Source organism: Amphiprion ocellaris, chromosome 16, assembly GCF_022539595.1.
Source record: "Amphiprion ocellaris isolate individual 3 ecotype Okinawa chromosome 16, ASM2253959v1, whole genome shotgun sequence".
Lineage (NCBI taxonomy): Eukaryota > Metazoa > Chordata > Actinopteri > Pomacentridae > Amphiprion > Amphiprion ocellaris.
The window spans coordinates 19,660,328-19,680,010 of NC_072781.1; the positions used below are offsets into that span (position 1 = coordinate 19,660,328).

Here is a 19,683-nt window from a genome sequence, read left to right on the forward strand (position 1 = left end):
CCCCAGGTCTTTCTTTCCAGAGAAAACATAGCTTGTGATGTTGATGAGGTCCTGTGGTCTGACCAGGCTGAAAGAATTGATGCAGACGTGGTGTAAATATCTGCATACTGTACTGTGTACAATACAGTTCTGTATTTTTTGTCTAACATTATTTTTATTTTATAATGTACAGTCAAACACTGCAATGGCCCCTTCTGATTCATTTATAGGATGCATTTGTGTTTAAGTTGTCATTTTTGAGGACTGTACATTTTTTTACACTTCATGTGAGAGAGGAGTGTTTTGTATTTAGCAGTGCAGTGTCCTAGTTTTGCTTCATGTCTTAATTTTGAAATCAAAGTTCAGATTTTGACAATAAAGTGCGCTTTTGACACAAGTGTGCAGTGCTTTGTGAATTGTGTTCAAATAAAAAAAAAAAACAGTGCAGCGTGTAGGGAAATGTGTGCTATTTTTCAGGAACAGTGTCTTATCAATTGAGAAAAACTGTAAATATGCATCTACCAATATCTCCAAAGTTTTTTCTCGGAGTGATCTCAGAGAGGTGCAACATGTCCAGGCAAGACAACACATCGCTCACTCCCAGGCCCATTAATCCACTGACCACTGCTATCAGCCAGCAACTGTCATCCAGTACCAGCTTAAGTCTAACTAATACTTATTTCAGAGAGGACATCTTAGTCTATAGCACAATTCATTTGTTTTTCTAAACAAAAGTATTTCTCTCCAGCAGCTGGCAAAAAATTTGAGTGTCCTATACTACCGCAATGGCTGTTTGCAACTTCTCTGCTTTGAAAATTGTTAAATTGTGTGATCTGTGTGTGGGATGGCAAATGTCATTCTCATAATTCTGTGAATCCACTGTGTGTGTCTGGATCTTTAAGCGAATATAAATGTGCATATTCAACTCTATATAAATGCCCAACATGGACCCTCATATATATCGGGTACTGTTAAGTGTACTGCATATTTCCCATTCTTGGCCCTATGCTAGATAAGTGTTGCACAAACTTTGTCTGGTTCAGCACATCCAGGCTAGCATCTGCTCCGCTAGCTACTGTAACTAATACAATCTCTCATTCTGCATGAGAAACTGAGAAATTGTTCCTGGTGTCTACTATCCATACTCTAGTTTCCATTAAGTTTAACAATAATACTGACGAAAATTACACAAAATACACAACAAAATTTACTGATATGGCATTGCAGGAAATTCTCGTTTTGTCCAGAAAAATTGTTCTGTAAAGTCCAGGTTTTCAGCTTTGTAGCTGCACTCCCTGGTATCCAACTGGATAGACCATACAGTCCTCTTTGTTCTCTGCTGTTACCATAAGTATTTAAATATACAACTACCTACATTACATCTTAGCTGTTCAGATACTACACTGTCTAGACCATTTCTCTCTTTTTTTTTTGCATCATAACCCTAACCTTTACTGGAAAGTGGGCTATAGGTTGGACTCAAATAGGGGGCACTTTTTTCCCACTGAATATATATCTGCAGAATTCTAGCCCTGATAAAAGAACTAACTATTGTCTTTAGAACACTCAGGAAAGATGTGTCATTCTGGAGACTGAACCCATTCCCAGCTTCTATAATTAATTCAACTGTCAAGAGTCCCTGGAGGTCACATCTCCTGCATGGGTGTGCAATGTCCGTACGCATCCTGACCATTCCTTTTATGGTCCTAGCATATTAGCTAATGGATGGCATATGATCTAATATATGCCATTAATGACCCAGACTCTTGAGTGGACACCTTGGTGCATGTGTTACTGCAAGAGCAACACACAAGGACAACCCACACACCACTTTATCATAGTTCTTCTGTATGTCTCTCCTGCTTAAGCTGTAGTACTCACACATTCACTTACCTTCACCTAAACAGGGGAAAAGTATCCAAATACTTAAGTAAAGGATAAGGAGCACACAGGAAATCACAGGACTGACAGGTGAACATATGAACTGATGAAGAAAGAGGGAGAAACACGTCCCTTATGTCAATTCACTTCCCTCGACTTCCCTCCTTGTGTCTTTGTTCCTCCCACCAGAAATGAGGAAAAAAACAACAGGAGAGGGGTTGAAGCAACATGTATTTAACAAAATGAGGCATCCTTGCCTCAGAGACGTCAGTTTAAATTAATGCCAATAAAGTATGATGTATGGCCCAGTCCACTGTTTTGTTATAACCTACCACTGTATTTTATGATCTCTGTCAGGTGAACAGTATTCATGATAACATACAGTATCATACATTTTTATTTTCTATTTGCGCAACAAAGTTTAAAAAAGTCATGCTACACAAAATACTACTGTACAAGTAAAGATCATTCCTGCTACTGACATGGTGTGTATATTCCAGCTTTTAATTATCAATGGTGAGTAATGACTTCAGTGAGGACACATCGTCACTACACCTGTTCATCCTTGTTTATTGCTCCTACAGCAGTCTTCTTGATCCTCGACACTCTGTCTTCAAGTTGCATTTTAGGAATTGAAACATTCTTTCTAAATTTCTAAATAACTATATTTTCAGAAGGGCTTGATAATGAACCTTTATACTGTATTCTCATTGACAAAAGCCTGTCTAAAATTTTGAGGAACTGTTGCATACTGTTAAAAATCATGCCCTTCTTTATTTATTTATCAGATTTGTGTTTGGCTTTTAACCAATATAAGGGATTTAATGAAGCGAGTAAAAACAAAAACTTTCAAAACAAGGTTATAATCAACTGAGATTCATCAGGTCGACACCGACACAGCTTCAAATCAGTGATCAAGTTCTTCTGTAACTGTTGGATATGGAAATAAGTAACTGTTTAACAATAATTGCAGGTTTACAATATTCATATGTCTTTTGTCATCGTGACTATAAATAGAACTTTAGTTCTTCGAAAAAAGGCTAAATAAATGTGTTGTTTGAAATGATAAATTCTGTGTTTTTATTGATGTGCTTTCGTATGTGCAATATGAATGTAAAGTGTTTCAATTTAAACAAAATGATTACTGGGGTTACTGACATTCATGGTTGGGATAGCTGTAAGTGTGGAATGATACTAAGAAACATTGCAACATCCAGTGCAGGAAATTCCCCTCTTCAGTGCCACCAGGAGGCACTCTGGTATCCTGTAACTTATGCATCTCACAACTGCACCATCTTTCAACAGAATACTCTGCTCCACCAGACCTGTGCACCCTTGGTATTCTTGAAATATGTATGGATTAATCAAAGGTTTTAAGTGCACTTGCTCTTCTTCAGTGAGATGACTCAGATCCAAGTCAGAGGATGCCGGTACAAGCAAGTATGGTCATCCTCTTCCACCTCCTCCTATACTGCATGGATAACTGACACCTTTGCTCTGTTATCGGCTTGTGGAACCCACACCCAGAAGGTTGACATGAAGCACTCTACTGGATCACTGAAGCCCTGGGGTAGAGATCTGAAGTATTAGGCCCCAGTTTCCTCTGCACGTCAAAAGGTCCCTATCATTTTGACAATGGGCAATTTGGCAATGTAACTAAGACCTTCTAACCAGGGTCAAAACTGCTCTGTCTAAAGGACGGATCGTACCAGGTATTTTGGTGCTGCTGTGCCAGTTCACTCATTTCCGTAGTTAGTTTGCTAATTTGGATAATATAGGAAATTACACTAACAGGCGCCTCCCTCTCCTGATTTACCTCCCAAGTGTCCTGTAACAAGACCAAAGGGCCCCTAACCTCATGACCATAGAACAGCTCAAAGGGGGAGAAACCAGTAGAGGCCTGAGGTACATCCTTCTATGAAAAGAGGTGGTAGGAGAGCCACTGTTCCCAGTCAGATCCGGTTTTGTTCACATACGTACGGAACATTTGTTTGATGGTCTGATTGAAAACTTGGTCAACCCATCTGTCTGAGGATGGTATGGAGTGGTTCACACAGTCCTGATGCCCAACAGTTTGTAAACCTGTTTTAACAAGGCATAAAGTTAGTGTCTTGGTCAGTCCGAATCTCCTGAGGAAAACCAACACTTGGAAAAAAAAAATCCAGGAGAAAGCAACAGCCCTTTCTTTTACAGTTCTCTAAGGAAAAACTTCAAGATATTTAATGGAAGAGTCTGTGATAACCAACATTTAGCTGTTTCCATTATTACTTTTTTTCCTTAGGATCTACAATGTCCATTCCAAGATGGTCAAAAGGAGCAGTAATGATTAGGAGAAGTTGGAGAGGAGCTCTGGTGGGGCCTCTAACTGATATCCTCTGACACCGAAGGCAACTCCTACAAAATTGTGCCACATCTGAGTGCAGGGGTGGACTTGGGCAAAAAATCAGCCCTGGCATTTTTGGCCCAATTCGGCCCACAACATTATCGTTTGACTGAATCAAGCACTAATTTTTGAATGCAAGAATAAAAACTGACAGAAAGGTCAGATTTTCAGAGCAAAAATTCCAAAACATCTTTAGAGATTAGTGGTGGGACGCGATTAAAAAAAATAATCTGCTTAATTAAAGGCTTTGTAATTAATTAATCGTAATAATTGCAGTTTTGTCAAATACCAATATTTGACACAATAAATGAAGTTTTTCAATTCAAATAAAATTGTGGTTGACAGTTGAATCAATGAATAGACATATACGTGTTTATAATTTAAAATTTATTTTAAAAAAGGAAAATGGGACATATAGAAAAAAGTGATTTTGATGACTTAAAGCCTGAATTTAGTTGTTTATTCCACTGTATGGCACATAAAATCAGCATAAGTAGTTCAAGGAGCTTCAGAAAGTTGAAAATCCAGAGATTCATTCTGTTCTCATCTTTTCTGGGTCTGATAAATGGTGTCATTTTGATGGTTCTTTTTATAGGAATATCAATTTTTATTTATGTAATTTTTTCATAAACAAAAAGTTTATAATTAAGTCATTAAAAGAGATATTTTTGTTGTTTAGGTTATTCCTCCTCCAAGGAGGCAGAGCCTCGACGGAGTAAAAACTTAAACCACAAAAATGCTTCATTTCTATTTATCTGCATTTTTCATCTGTCTGCTACATTCAGAGATTACTGCAAACTAAGTGCAATTATAGCAATTTTATTCAACATTTTAAGACTTTCTGTAAACTCAAGCACTGTCTAGAAAAGTGGTCTATTATGGGATGGCTACACCGTTAGCCGTTAGCATGACTCGTAGCTAACGTTAGGTCTGGTGCTTACAGCAACATGTTTTACATTGAGGTGATACCGTCGGCTTGAAGTGACGCAGTGATCAGAAAACTCTTTGTTGTACAATTTGCACACAACCAAGCTTTTATCCAAGCTGCCATCAGGAAGATTTTTAAAAGCAAACCTTCTGCCCTACAAGCTCAATCTCGTCTTCCTGCACTGTTCACCAGTGCCTGACTTCACTCAGTGCTTTCTGTGCTTCTTCTTCATGGCTACAAACAGACTTTAGGTTCATTACCGCCACCTACTGGGCTGGAGTGTTCATCAGAGTTACCGGTGTGCCAGAAATAAGGGAACTGAGGAGGGTGGAATTAATCATGTTACAAGGTTTAACGCGTTATTTTGACTGTAATATTTAATCGAAATTAACGCGTTAATGTCCCAGCCCTATTAGAGATCTATACAAACTTGTTGACAAGTTGGAAAAAATTGCAATCCAGTATAGAGCAGGGGTATTCAAGTAAAATTCAAAGAGGTCCAGTCAGAGAAAATGTATTAAAGCAAAGGTCCGGAATATCATAATGTCTAACTTGAATTAGTGTGATATATATTGATGTAACCGGGGCTACACAGTGGCGTAGTGGTTAGCACTTTCGCCTTGCAGCTAGAAGATCCCTGGTTCACGTCCCGGCTTTCCCGGGATCTTTCTGCATGGAGTTTGCATGTTCTCCCTGTGCATGCGTGGGTTTTCTCCGGGTACTCCGGCTTCCTCCCACAGTCCAAAAACATGCTGAGGTTAATTGATTACTCTAAATTGCCCGTAGGTGTGAATGTGTGAGTGCGTGTTTGTCTATATATGTAGCCCTGCGACAGACTGGTGACCTGTCTCGGGTGTCCCCTGCCTTCGCCCGAGTCAGCTGGGATAGGCTCCAGCCCCCCCCGCGACCCTAGTGAGGATTAAGCGGTGTATAGATAATGGATGGATGGATGGATGTTGATGTAACCCAGTAGTTTTATTGGTGTCTGCATGCAATCAATAACTGACAGTCAAATCAAATAAACTCAGTACGGTTCAGAAACATTTCAAGTTTGGGAGTAGTGTTTTAATGGTTTTTGAACTTCCCTAGAAGAATGGAATGCTCTAAGGGAAGTATGGACTGTTCGTGGGACCACTACTTGCTTAACCTGGCCATGCTGATGGTAAAGGATGCCAGTTTGTAGGAAGTACTTCTCTGTCCTGGTTTCAGGCTCCACCTCACATTCAGTCTCTAGCTCTCAACACAAAACCTGACAAAATGGGGTAATCCTGCTGCACTGAGTGATGCTTGTAGGGATCTGAAATCCCATAGGACTCTCTGGAGCAGCTTTAATTACCGGTTTTGCCACTGTGTGTTTAAATTTCTCCTGCCTTCTCTGACTGGGTGATTTTCTAAACTTCCCATGTTTTGTCTCGAGTTCAGCATCATAGAAAGGCAGGGCACCTAGTGTTGGAGAATCTTCAACTGAATGCTTAGCTGGGGCCATTGTCACATTACAGTTTTTCACTGGTGCTAACAAATAATAGAGAACTGGCTGATTATTACCCAAGACTAATGGAAAGGGAAGACTGTCAACAACCCCAACATTTAGGAGATAGGGCTGCCCTTACACTTGTACGTACACAGTAGATTGGGATAATTTCAGACATGCAGAGGATTTCTGTTTGCCGCATATTGCCTGTGCTCAAGGGTCTGGGTTCTGCCTGTATGTATTAGAGATCTGATTTCCCTTGCAGCAGTCTTTACTGTGATAACTTACATTGACTGATTGCTCACGGATTTAAAGCCAACCTTTTGTGCAAGGGATAAAACTAGTTTGGTTTAGCATAGCTGGGTTTTTAGGACACATGGGCTTACTATGACGTTCCTGCCCACAAAGGTAACAGGTGGGTGTTTTGTTAGCTGACTTGGATGATGCATTTGATTGTTGATTTTCCCTTGTAGTGGGCTTACCAAAGCCTGTTGCTGTCCTCTGGTGGTACTGAGAATGTGGTGACCTGCGGACCAGCCCTCCATGGCTGCCCCCTCTTCCATGAGACCACAAACACATTAGCCAGAGTAACAGCTTCAGCAGCTGATTTAGGACTATGCTCGTTTCTCCAAACCTGAAACTCAGGGGCAAACATACTCAAGAACTGTTTGATAACTATATTTTCGCAAATTTCTTGTATCGTTTAATCTTTTGGTTGAATCCACTTCTCATACAGCAATTTCAGCCTCACATAGAGTTCCTTAGGGCTCTCACCAGGATCAGCATCTAGAGAGGGAAATCTCTGCCTGTAAGTCTCTGGGTTCATGTCATATTTTTGCAATATTGCAGCCTTGACTTTGTCATATTCAAGTGAATCATCATTATCCATGTGTACATAGACACCTCTAGCCTTACCAGTCAACAAGAGAATGAGGTGGAAGACGACCATCATCATCACCGGTTAATTTTTCCATTCTAGACTCAAGAAAGTATCGAGACAGACCTGAGGGAATGTTGGCTGTAGTGTGGTTTCCACCTTATGTTGTAGCTTGGTCTTGTGGATGGTGGTGGCCCAAATCATAAGTCTCCAATTTGTCCAGATCTGTTGAAGTGGGCTCAGGTGCAGGGGATGTGTGGGCCTTCACTTTCAGCTTCAAAAGCTGAAACTGATGTTGTAACACATTAAACCACTGTTCCTTCCGTGTAGCCTCGTCCTTCAGTTTTACTTCCCTTATTTCCTGATGACCCATAAAGACCTGTAAAATACCAGCTAGGTCTTTCTGTAGTGGCTGACTAACATCTTCACCCTCAGTGTCTGCTGCTCTACTAGAAGCTCTGGCCTTCATGTCCTCCTCATAATCAACCTTTTCCTGGGTTTCTCTAATCTCTGCCCTGAACAAAACAAATAAACAAAAAGAGCCCTGTGTCCTGAACCAGCTAATCCCACCATTGGCACCACATGCGAAGGGCCGAGCTGCAAAGCATGAGGACTCAGGTGAATAATAAAATAAAAACAGGGTTTTTATTTCACCAAAAAAATAACAAATAAAGTTACAAAAAACGATGCTAAATTGTCCATAAAAGATGTCAAAATAACAACTTAACTTAGTCTATGCAACAAAATAACAGCGCAAACCAACTACACTGATTAAACAAGGTCTTAGCAGATCTCAAAACACTGAAGGGCAGGGGTTGTATATACTGGCTGATCAGACCATTTACACAGAATTGGGGAAACATAAAGCACCTACACCTGAACAAACGGAGCGGCTCATCGAATCGATGAGTCACCACGGCAACGGGGAAGCAGAGGGCTACGTTTACACCACTTGAACTGGAAATCTTAATGCGCTCATATGGCGAGTTTGAACACGTGTTCAGAAAGAAGTGCAACACTGCTGCAGCTGCAAAAGAGAGGAAAATGGTCTGGGAGAACATTGCTGCCCGGGTCAATGCGTAAGTTTAAATGTAGTCCTTTGCAATCACTATAATATTACAGGGGAAAACTGTTTGAATGGTAGCCTATTAAATTATTTCATTGAGGTGCAATCCTGCAGGGGAGAAGCGCATGTGGCAACAGCTAAAGATGAATTATAAAACCATTGTTTAAACAGGTAAGACCTCGGCATAATCTCATGGAGGCACTTCATTTTAATCATGTTTTACATTGGAAGTAGCCTAAATATTAAGTGGCTGTTTGACTGTGTAGTGGTTTTATCCCACACATATGTCTGCATCCATATCATGTTCTGTTAAATAATTAAGCCTATTTAAACAAACACAGACTTCTACACAGCCAACATATATCAGCCAATACACACACACACACACACACACACACACACACACACACACACACACACACACACATATATATATATATATATATATATATATATATACACTATATTGCCAAAAGTATTCGCTCACCCATCCAAATAATCAGAATCAGGTGTTCCAATTACTTCCATGGCCACAGGTGTATAAAATCAAACACCTAGGCATGCAGACTGCTTTTACAAACATTTGTGAAAGAATGTGTCGCTCTCAGGAGCTCAGTGAATTCCAGCGTGGAACTGTGATAGGATGCCACCTGTGCAACAAATCCAGTCGTGACATTTCCTCGCTCCTAAATATTCCACAGTCAACTATCAGCTGTATTATAAGAAAGTGGAAGTGTGTGGGAACAACAGCAACTCAGCCACCAAGTGCCACATAAACTGATGGAGTGGGGTCAGCAGATGCTGAGGCGCATAGTGCAAAGAGGTCGCCAACTTTCTGCAGAGTCAATCGCTACAGACCTTCAAACTTCATGTGGCCTTCAGATTAGCTCAAGAACAGTGCTTCAGCAGAGAGCTTCATGGAATGGGTTTCCATGGCCGAGCAGCTGCATCCAGCCATACATCACCAAGTGCAATGCAAAGCGTGGGATGCAGTGGTGTAAAGCACGCCGCCACTGGACTCTAGAGCAGTGGAGACATGTTCTCTGGAGTGACGAGTCGCGCTTCTCCATCTGGCAATCTGATGGATGAGCCTGGTTTGGTGGTTGCCAGGAGAACGATACTTGTTGGACTGCATTGTGCCAAGTGTAAAGTTTGGTGGAGGGGGGATTATGGTGTGGGGTTGTTTTTCAGGAGCTGGGCTTGGCCCCTTAGGTCCAGTGAAAGGAACTCTGAATGCTTCAGCATACCAAGACATTTTGGACAATTCCATGCTCCCAATTTTGTGGGAACAGTTTGGAGCTGGCCCCTTCCTCTTCCAACATGACTGTGCACCAGTGCACAAAGCAAGGTCCATAAAGACATGGATGACAGAGTCTGGTGTGGATGAACTTGACTGGCCTGCACAGAGTCCTGACCTCAACCCGATAGAGCACCTTTGGGATGAATTAGAGCGGAGACTGAGAGCCAGACCTTCTCATCCAACATCAGTGTGTGACCTCGCAAATGCGCTACTGGAAGAATGGTGAAAAATTCCCATAAACACACTCCTAAACCTTGTGGACAGCCTTTCCAGAAGAGTTGAAGCTGTTATAGCTGCAAAGGGTGGACCGACGTCATATTGAACCCTATGGATTAGGAATCGGATGTCACTTACATTCATATGCGAGTCAAGGCAGGTGAGCGAATACTTTTGGCAATATAGTGTATATGTGTGTATATATATATATATATATATATATATATATATATATATATATATATATATATATATATATATATATATATATATAAAATATATATATATATATATAAAAATATATATATATATAAAAATATATATATATATATAAATAAAATATATATATATATTCATATATATATATTCATATGTATGTATATATGAATTTTTTTAAAGCATATTCATACAAATATTTCTCTTTTGTGTCTTTTTTTTTCTTTTGGCCCAACAGATTCTGATGGTGCACAACAGACCTTGCAACTGTAAGTAGGCAATACTCCAAAGATTTTGCCGAATGGTAGTTTAAGTATACTGAAACATATCACTCATCTAGGATGTAGAGGATGAAAGTGTGTCTGCTGCCTTTACAGAGGAGGATCCAGAAAGGCATACAGAGGTATGTTACTGATAGATCTCTTCCTATTCACACTTCCAAACATTCTGGTGGAATATAGAATGTGACATTTAGCCTACACTGAAGTATTCATTCAGTATACATTCTCATCCTTTTTAACAGAGCATTGTTGGGCAGCAGCAGGACGGTCCCTCAACTTCTACTGCACAGATTGACACAGTGAGATGGATGTTCAGTCAACACCAGAGGTTCATTCCGTGGAATTCATGTGCAACTGTATAATTTAATGTCCTCTATGTATTCCCAGTTATCAGTAAAACAGATTTACAAAATGCACTTACTGAAAAAAATCCAGAAAACAGATAAAGAAATGCAGTACTTGAACTGCCAGATTAGGAGGGCAGATCTGGAAATTGAAATAGTGGTGCACAAGTTAGAGGTGGGTGCATGGTCACAAGTGAATTATGTTAACTATTGGAACATTAACTAAACTAGCTACTACTACTTTAATAATATCAAAGGCCCTCTCAGGGGTCACCCTGAGGTGATGTAGGCACTGGAAACAGGCTTTCAGCAGGCCTATGGTCATCTCCACCCGGGCTCTTGTCTTGCAGTGAGCCCGGTTGAAGTTCTGTTGGGGGCCTGGTTCAGGGTCAGGGTATGAGGTCATCAGCCTGGGTTGGCATGGTAACCCCTGTCACCCAGCAAAAGGCCATCAAACTCTCCTGTAATGTATAGTGGATACATTAGAGTATATTAAAGGAGGGAGACAAGTGAATTATATTGTGAAAATCTTTAGGCTGCTTATCACGTTGCAGTCTGTTGCTCAGGTTAGACTCTCGAAAAATCCTCGAGTCATGAACAGACCCAGGCCACTACATTAGAAATGATGCATGCAACATCACATATGATGCAGTGCAGAGAATGACAGATGTTGAACTATGATGCAGTCTTTAACATTTTGAACCATAGTCAATCTACCTGTAGCCTACCTGCACATTTATACTGTGAATGGACTTCCTATTCACATAATCAGCTTCAATATGTTTGGGAGCTGTGATGGGGATGTGTGTGCCATCTATGCAGCCAATCACACTGAGAAATCCTAAAAGAAATTAAAATTGCTAACCCCAGTCTGAACTTGCAGCACAATGTCATTAACCGAATATGATTTAAAATTAATTTAACAGATCTCTACATCATTCACCTGCAATCCTGTGGAACTCCTCCTTGATGGCTCTGACAGGTTTGTGTCCAGGAAAAATGACAAAGATCGGTAAAAGTCGTTTCAGGGCCAGGCACACTTTTCTGACAGCTCTGCATACAGTGGCCTTACTGAGGTGCTCTGCATCTCCGACATTATATAAAAAACCTCCATTTGCAAAGAACCGCAGCACAACACACAATATCTGCTGGGATGTGAGAGCATGACTGCGGTTGGTAATGCTGTAAATGTAAGGACGTATTAGGTTGTGTATGTAGATTATGGACCGTGACGTGAAACGGTACCGCTCTAAAAGATAATTGTCCGGAAATGCGAGAACATCTATGCGCGGTCTGATATTTAATTATTTAATTCTCTGTGCAGTAACGCTGCTCCTTCATCCACTGGATTGTTAATAAAAGGACATGCCATTTTGACAGATGGCAGAACTAGGCTTTGCCAAAACTCGCCAGCTGACTGAATGAATGAATGAGGAAATCAAATAGCGTGTGTGACTGAAAGAGGGTGGAGACAGAGAGAAACTCAAGGTTTACTGAGATAAACATGGTCCCGACCAGGGTAGAGTCATAGAGTCTGTTACTACAGTAACTTACTGAGAGCTTAAGTTACCTCTCTCTGTGAAACAGACTAGCGTTACCTCCCTTTGTGAAACGGAAAACTCAGAGTTTCCCTCATTTCAGGGTTAACAGACTCAGAGTTTTCACTAAACCTGCTTTGTGAAACGGACCCCAGGTGCATCTGTAGCTCCAATCCCTGCTAGTGTGTGATCTCAGGTACAAGGGTCCAATGTATGTAAACCCAAACAGTGCATTTCCACAGTGATGAAATGGATTTGTCAAGAGGCTAACATGCCTTAATCCCTTCAAAGGGATCTCTTTGGATCTGAGCAGCCATTCCGAAGTGCTGGGGAGAAGAGACCGAGCTGTTTTTTCCCCACTGCGACTCATTCAAGGCTCCACAGCCTGTGTTCTTATGATTTTCAAGTGTTGAATGTTTGTGCTCAACTTGCCTGAAGCTAATGGATTAGCCCTTTACCAGCAGGCCCCTGCACCTTTTCATGTCAAACCAATGTGTCAAGCCAATGAGTTACTTCTGGCTGTTTCTTTAAAAAAAAAAAAAAAAAAAATCATTTTGTTTTACCTTCACATGATGTTATGCGGTATTTTCTCTGTGCTCATGGTCATTAGCATCTCACATGAAAACTTTACAGAAAATACCACTGATATTGTAATAACATAATAACTAGAATTTGTGTCTTGCAGTTATATGCAGTTCCAATCAGTCAAGTAGAAGTCTACATCTATGTCTGACTAGACTTATTAAAATGTATGAACTGAAGACTTTAAAATGTGCCAACAAAACCCAAATTCAAATACCTTGTATGTGTTTGCATACTTGGCCAATAAAGCTCATCCTTATAGAACACAAAGTTGTCACCCTGATAATATATGAAGCTTCAAATATGTGCAGATTTTGCTGCAAAGAAGTGAAAAATTTGATCATGTGGTTGCCTCACACATTTTAAACACATTGTATCCTATTAGATAGTTGTGTGTTAATAGTGTTGGTGGGCTCATGTGCCTAAACTCATTGTGTATCCTTTCAGAGTAGTGTTTCTTTTGCTGTCACTTGTGGTGACGTGGTTTTCTTTTCTGTGCGCATTCTGTCTTGTAATCTGGCTTTCCATGTATCTTGCTGTTTGCGCATTGTTGTTTTTTGTATTCCTAGCCCTATGTTACTCGGTTCTGGTTAATTTCCCTGCCTTGACAAAGTTTAGCTTCTCACAATTTAGTCTGAACAGTTTTCTGTAGTTCACATTCCATTCCAATGTCACTTCTGGGCTTTCATTGTTTTCCTTGTCTGTGGTCTCATTTCAGCGTAGTTCTGTCATTCCTGCAGTCATCACCATTATGGCATTTCTGATATTCTCTGTACTGAATTTGTGTGAATTGCATTAACTTTTTTTCTGTATGCTGTGTCCTCTCTGTTTGTGCCTGGGTCTTTGAATTTCCCGTCACAATAATAATGTTGAATAATGGCCAGAATTGTGTTTTTGTAGAACATAAACATGTCACGGTGAAATTGACATTTGATGTCTCGGATATAAAATTTAATTGCTTCATTGTTTAATCCTATCAGACATTTATGTGAAATTGTGTCATAATTTGATGAAATCTTGAGTTATAGCAAAAATGTGTTTTGTGGGGTCAAACTTTCAAAATCAGTTTATCATCCAAGTTACTGTATATGCCATAGAGCCATTCTCTTTAGGTGTTCCTGAGATAACTCAAGAGTTGAACTCATTTTGGCTGCTAGTATCCATAAGGACATTATTTTGTCACAGGACAATGGGTTCAGAAGGAACATAGATCAACTGGTAAGTGAAGAGCTTTGCCTTCCAGCTTGGCTCAATATTCACCACAAAAGTTAGGTATAATGCCCACATTACTACTGACGCCGCACCAATCCGTCTGTCCATCTCATGCTCAATTTTCGTCACTCGTAAACAAGATCCTGAGATATTTAATCTTCATCACTTGGGGCATCAACCTGTCCTTGGATTCCTGCAGAGAACCATGTCCTCATACTTGGATGTGCTAACTCTTGTTCCAGCTGATTAACACTGCTGCAAAGTGCCCCAGTGCCTGAACACCCTTCTTTGCCTGGCTGCACCTTGAGATCCTGTCCATGAATATCACAAACAGGACTGGAGACAAGTGGAGACCCTCGTGGAGTCCAACCACGATGTCGGAGCTTGTGCCAAAAATGTAAACACAGCTCTGACTGCAGTTACACAACGACTGGGTGGCTAATATGGCTGCTGTACCTTATACTACTTCAATACTAACAAAACACATGTGGAGTGGATGGTCAAACCCCTATGACCCCCTCAGCAACTTTGCAGTAAAGAGCTGGTCCCCTGCTGCGCAGCCAGGATGGAATCTGCACTGCCTCTCCTGAATCACAGGTTTAACGGTTGGTCGTAGCCTCCCTTCCATCATCCTCGAATCAACTTTCAGTGTGATACCCCAATTTTCTGAGCATGTTCTCCAGTGGCCCTTTTTTGAAAATGGGAACTAGAGCCCTGGTCTGCCACTTTATGGGTACTGGTCCCAACTAGACACTGAAGAGAGCCATCTCAGGGTGACTGTCGTCCATATGTGGTGCCTTGCCACTCTCTAAGAAGCTTCTTGACAACTTCAGTGACCTTTGCCAGAGATATGGCCAAACACTGTAAACACAACTGGTGAATATTCAGGGGGTGATTTAAGTTATGTGGTACAATCTTCTTTTTTTCCTCTTTGGTGTCAAGAAATCATATCTGCCATATTCCTGCACTACAGAATTCTGATTTATTATTTACATGCTGTTTAAGGGCTGCACAGAGCCTCAGTGGTTAGCAGCTACAAGATCCCCGGTTTGCATCCTGACCTGAGCCTGGGATTGCAGTAGGTACTCCAGCCTCCTCCGCCAGTCCAAAAAAGTGCTGAACATTCTAAATTGTCCGTAGGTGTGAATGAAACTGTGCTTGTTTGTCTCTCTGTGTAGCCCTTCGATAGACTGGTGACCCTGCCTTTGTGTATAGATAATGGATGGATGATGTTTAAGAAATCAGCTTACAGTAGAAAACCAACTTTTCACTGGTTACTAAAGTGCAGGTAAACATGCCGACTGACCTTTGGACACTCAAATAGAACATTTTGAATGTTATTAATAACATCTCTCCTTTAAATGTGATTGAAGTCAAAATGTCTTCTGGAAAAAGAGCACAACTTTTTTTCTTTTAAAATGCTGTTTATTTTATCTGAGCCCTTGAAATCTTTGAATCAGTCCTTTCATAACCTGGCAAATATGCTGTGACAAAAAATAGCAGACAACACAGCAAAAGTGTTTTTTTTTTTTAAATTAACCAATACTAATGATAATAATGAAGTAAGGTTGGTGAATCAGTGGCGTAGATGTGGATGCACTGGTGTGATGTGGTGAAGTGTTGTTCAGTGCAGCACTGGGCCTAAGTGCACCAAGCAAGTAGAACAGCCCACTCAGTCTCCAGCAGTTTAGGGATCTGAGGAAACAGACCAAATCATATAGACTTCTACGGTGGGGCCATCACAGTCTGTACAAAAATGACTACCCTTAACTTATTACCATACATTCATTTTAAAAGGCCTGATTGAAGAACTCTGATGTCATTGTTAATTCATAAAGATTATCACAGCTTGGGCCTGTCTAACAAATTTGGAGTGTAAAGCTTGGGCATTCACAAAATGAAACATAATGTCCAGTTGCATTCTCTGAAATGTAGGAACTAGTGCTCTTGGAGCTTAAATCATATAGGAGACTAAAAGCCACGATTTCTCACCTTCTGCTGCTTAGATTTCAACCATTCTTGTCTTTTTTGAGCCCATAACTTTATGTAATAACATATCCATGGAGTTGTTTTTTTTAATTCATAGACTGACGTGGAAATTCTTCCAAACTCGAAAGCATAACACAGTACTGACAAAGTCCAACTGATACTGTGAAAACATTTACTGTGAAAACAGATGTCTTTATGGAACCGGTGTATTTAAAAACTGTTAGTGTGGGTATCATCTGATGTAGATGGGGCTCTGCTTGAAGTCCAGTGAGTGCAAGGCAGTGGCCAGCGCTGCATACAGGTGAGAACTGCTGAACCTCAGGCAGTACACGGGGCTGCTCACAGGGTCAGAGCTCAGTTGGAAGAACTACACAGCAAACAAAACATAAGATACATGACATTACAATGGCAGTAAGTTTATTGTTAAATATCTGGCATTCAGCTATTCCATACGTGTCTTTCAAGCATGAGCGTTACTACACCGATTAGGCAAAACATTATGACCACCTTCCTAATATTGTGGACCCTTTTATGCTGCTGAAACTCCTCTGACCCAGCGGGGCATGGACATGGGACCTCTGGGGATGCTTGACCTGCAATGTTTAGGTGGGTGGTACATGTCAAACATCCACACAGATGTCAAGACTGAAGGCTTCCCAGCAGAACGTTGCTTTATAACAAGATGACCGATGTTATTCACGTCACCTGTCAGTGGTCATAATGTTGTGGCTGATCGGTGTATATCATAGACATGTGCTACATTATACTGTATGTACCTGTAAGCATTTAGTCTGCCGTTTATCCCAAATACGTACAACACCATAATATGAAGAACCGCTGGCTATCATGTGATTTCCATCTGTCTGGATGCAGTACAAAGTGCTGTCATGAGGCTCCTCCCACTCCATCACACATGACCTGCTGGGAAGTATGGGAGACTTTACACAGGTGTTGAGGTAAAACAAAATGCACATTTGTTTTGCATGTGGGAGTGAACCTGAGAATATTCTAAAGAGATATGTGAAAATAATAAAACAAAATCAGCTGGGCTTCAGATGGCTGTTCCCTTAACGAGTCTTGTCATACACAGTGAAGAGCCACTTCAGAGTCTGCAGTTTAACAGTTTTTCTTATCTTTTCATCAGAACCAATTATTTATTAAGTATTTTTCACCTCTGGTCAGACTATACTTTGTAAATTGTATATCTTACAGACCATGATTATTAAAACAGTAAATGTTCTGTCTTCCTCAGTGTCATGTGTGCATGTTGTTCTTGTTTGTGTCAACACATCTCCTCTCTGTTTTTACTCCGGATGTTTCTTCTATTTTTCTTCTTTAACAGTGCTTCATGTAGAAGTGCTCGTTATCCAAATGTTGGCATGTGTATCATCTGAACAGAATGGAAGAATAGAATAGAATAGCCACTTTATTGTCAACCAGAACATACACTAGTTGGTGCACGAATGAGACCCATTACTGTTGTGTCTGTGTACTTAATGATGTGGTTCGAGCCGGATGCAGAGCAGCAGTCATGCGTCAGCAGCGTGAACAGTAGTGGGCTCAGCACACATTCCTGTGGGGATCCGATGGAGACAGAGATGGAGCTGGAGATGGTGTTTCCCACTCTCACTGACTGTGGCCTGTTATTGAGGAAGTCTAGCAGCCAATTGCACACTGGGGTGTTGATACCCAGTGGACTCAGTTTGCTTACCAGCTGCTAGGGGATGATTGTGTTAAATGCTGAACTGAAGTCAGCCAGCAGCATTCGCACATAGGTGTTTTTGTCCTCCAGATGTGCCAGGCTCAGATGGAGAGCAGAGGAGATGGCATCTTCTGTGCAGCGGTTTGGCTGGTAAGCAAACTGATACGGGTCGAGTCCAGGGGGCGGTGTGGTGATGATGTGGTCCTTTACCAGCCTCTCAAAGCACTTCATCATGATGGGTGTAAGTGCCACAGGGCGGTAGTTGTTGAGGCAGGTGATGGTGGATTTTTTTGGGCACTGGTATGATGGTGACGGATCTGGGATCAACAATTCAACAATTCATTAAATTTCCTCCATTATGAAATTCTACAGTGAGTTAAAGGTGCCAGGAGATGGTTCACCTGTCACCAATCATCTCCCTTCTCTATAAAGCTGGCTCAGACCTTCATTCTCTGCCAGACAGTTGAATCAGTAACCTCGTCGGCCCAGGCTGCGTGCACAATCTGTTTGTTAAAGCTCTGTAGTAAGACGTGTTTGCCGTTTCGAGTATTCCCAAATGGTCTCCTGCCTCATCTTCCTTTTGTCACTCTTGGATTCCTTCTGACCACACTAGCCCTTGAGCCTCAACTTAGCTTTTCCCTCACTGGAAATGCCAGTCAGATCACCTGCCTGCCATCCTAGCCTCCACTGACCTCCACTTGACACCTTCTATGCCTCATGGATTCTGACTGCTTTCACGAGAACTTGACCCCCTAAGCTAAGTTGTTAGCCCTCTATGTTGCCAGTATTTTCCGTTGTTAGCTTAGCCTGCTTCTGTTTTCTGACCTTTTGTGTTAGTTTTTCCGATTACCTGTCATTTATTCAGTCCTGTTCAGCTGACCCCAAATGTTGTCGGCAGGGTCAGCTCAGGTTCCCACATAGTCTAGTTTAGTCTAGTTTAATCTACTAGCCTAGTGTTTTTCCCGCAATCTAATCACTTGTTCCTTGCATCATTTCTGACCTTCCCTGAAAATTTCATCCAAATCCATTATTCCATTTTTGAGTAATGTTGTGCAAGGACAGACAGACAGATTCACAGATTCACAAAAGAACAAATATACGCCAATGGTCACATAACTCTGCCGCATTCCCTGGCGGAGTAATAATAACAATATAACAATATATTCAAAATCTTTCACAATCTTAAGGCTTAAGTCTGTGACACCATAGTATGGACAGAAGTCTTGTTGCAGTATAAACTACTGAACATTGCTGTCATTTTCTGCATAATAGGTATCAAATTACATTCCTCTCAGTTTACATTTACTTTAGGAAATCACAGGAAAAGTTAGATCCATAAAAGAAAGTGATACAAGGTATTAGTAATTTCCTAACATACCTCCAGAACGCCATCATTCCAAATGACCAAACAAAGGTCAGCATCTGGGTCATTGATTGATAAAGCTGCCAATAATAATAATATTTTCACATCAGCTTAGATGACTAAAAAAGTAACACTCAATCCAATCTGAGAAAATAAGTTTAGGTAAAGTTGAAAAGTGCAACAAGAGCCATGAGATTCCTTGTCTGCGAGTATGTCATGAAAGTTTGTCCATACGGACAATGCTGAAACATCATTTGTTATTTACAGGAATATACACACACCTTTAACATTATACACCTATACTGATAACACTACAAGAAAGTGAATGTGCATGTCTGTGTACTTCTTTTTGGAC

General features: G+C 40.9%; 1 protein-coding gene across 10 annotated transcripts in view; it reads right to left on the bottom strand.

Annotated features, from left to right (window-relative positions):
- Nucleotides 1-15,677: 15,677 nt before the first annotated feature.
- Nucleotides 15,678-19,683, bottom strand: part of fbxw4 (F-box and WD repeat domain containing 4) — a 56,570-nt gene continuing 52,564 nt past the window's right edge. For 3 of the 10 annotated variants that reach the window (XM_035950989.2, XM_035951013.2, XM_023276258.3), the window contains 2 exons: nt 17,040-17,184; nt 15,678-16,630 (listed from right to left, as the gene is read on the bottom strand). In XM_035950989.2, the coding sequence (XP_035806882.1) occupies nt 16,496-16,630; nt 17,040-17,184 (280 nt within the window). In that variant the 3' untranslated portion in view covers nt 15,678-16,495. Of the gene's footprint in view, nt 16,631-17,039; nt 18,283-19,683 lie in introns of those variants that run through there. The other 7 variants (XM_055018794.1, XM_055018795.1, XM_035951014.2 and 4 more) reach the window with 5 other exon arrangements.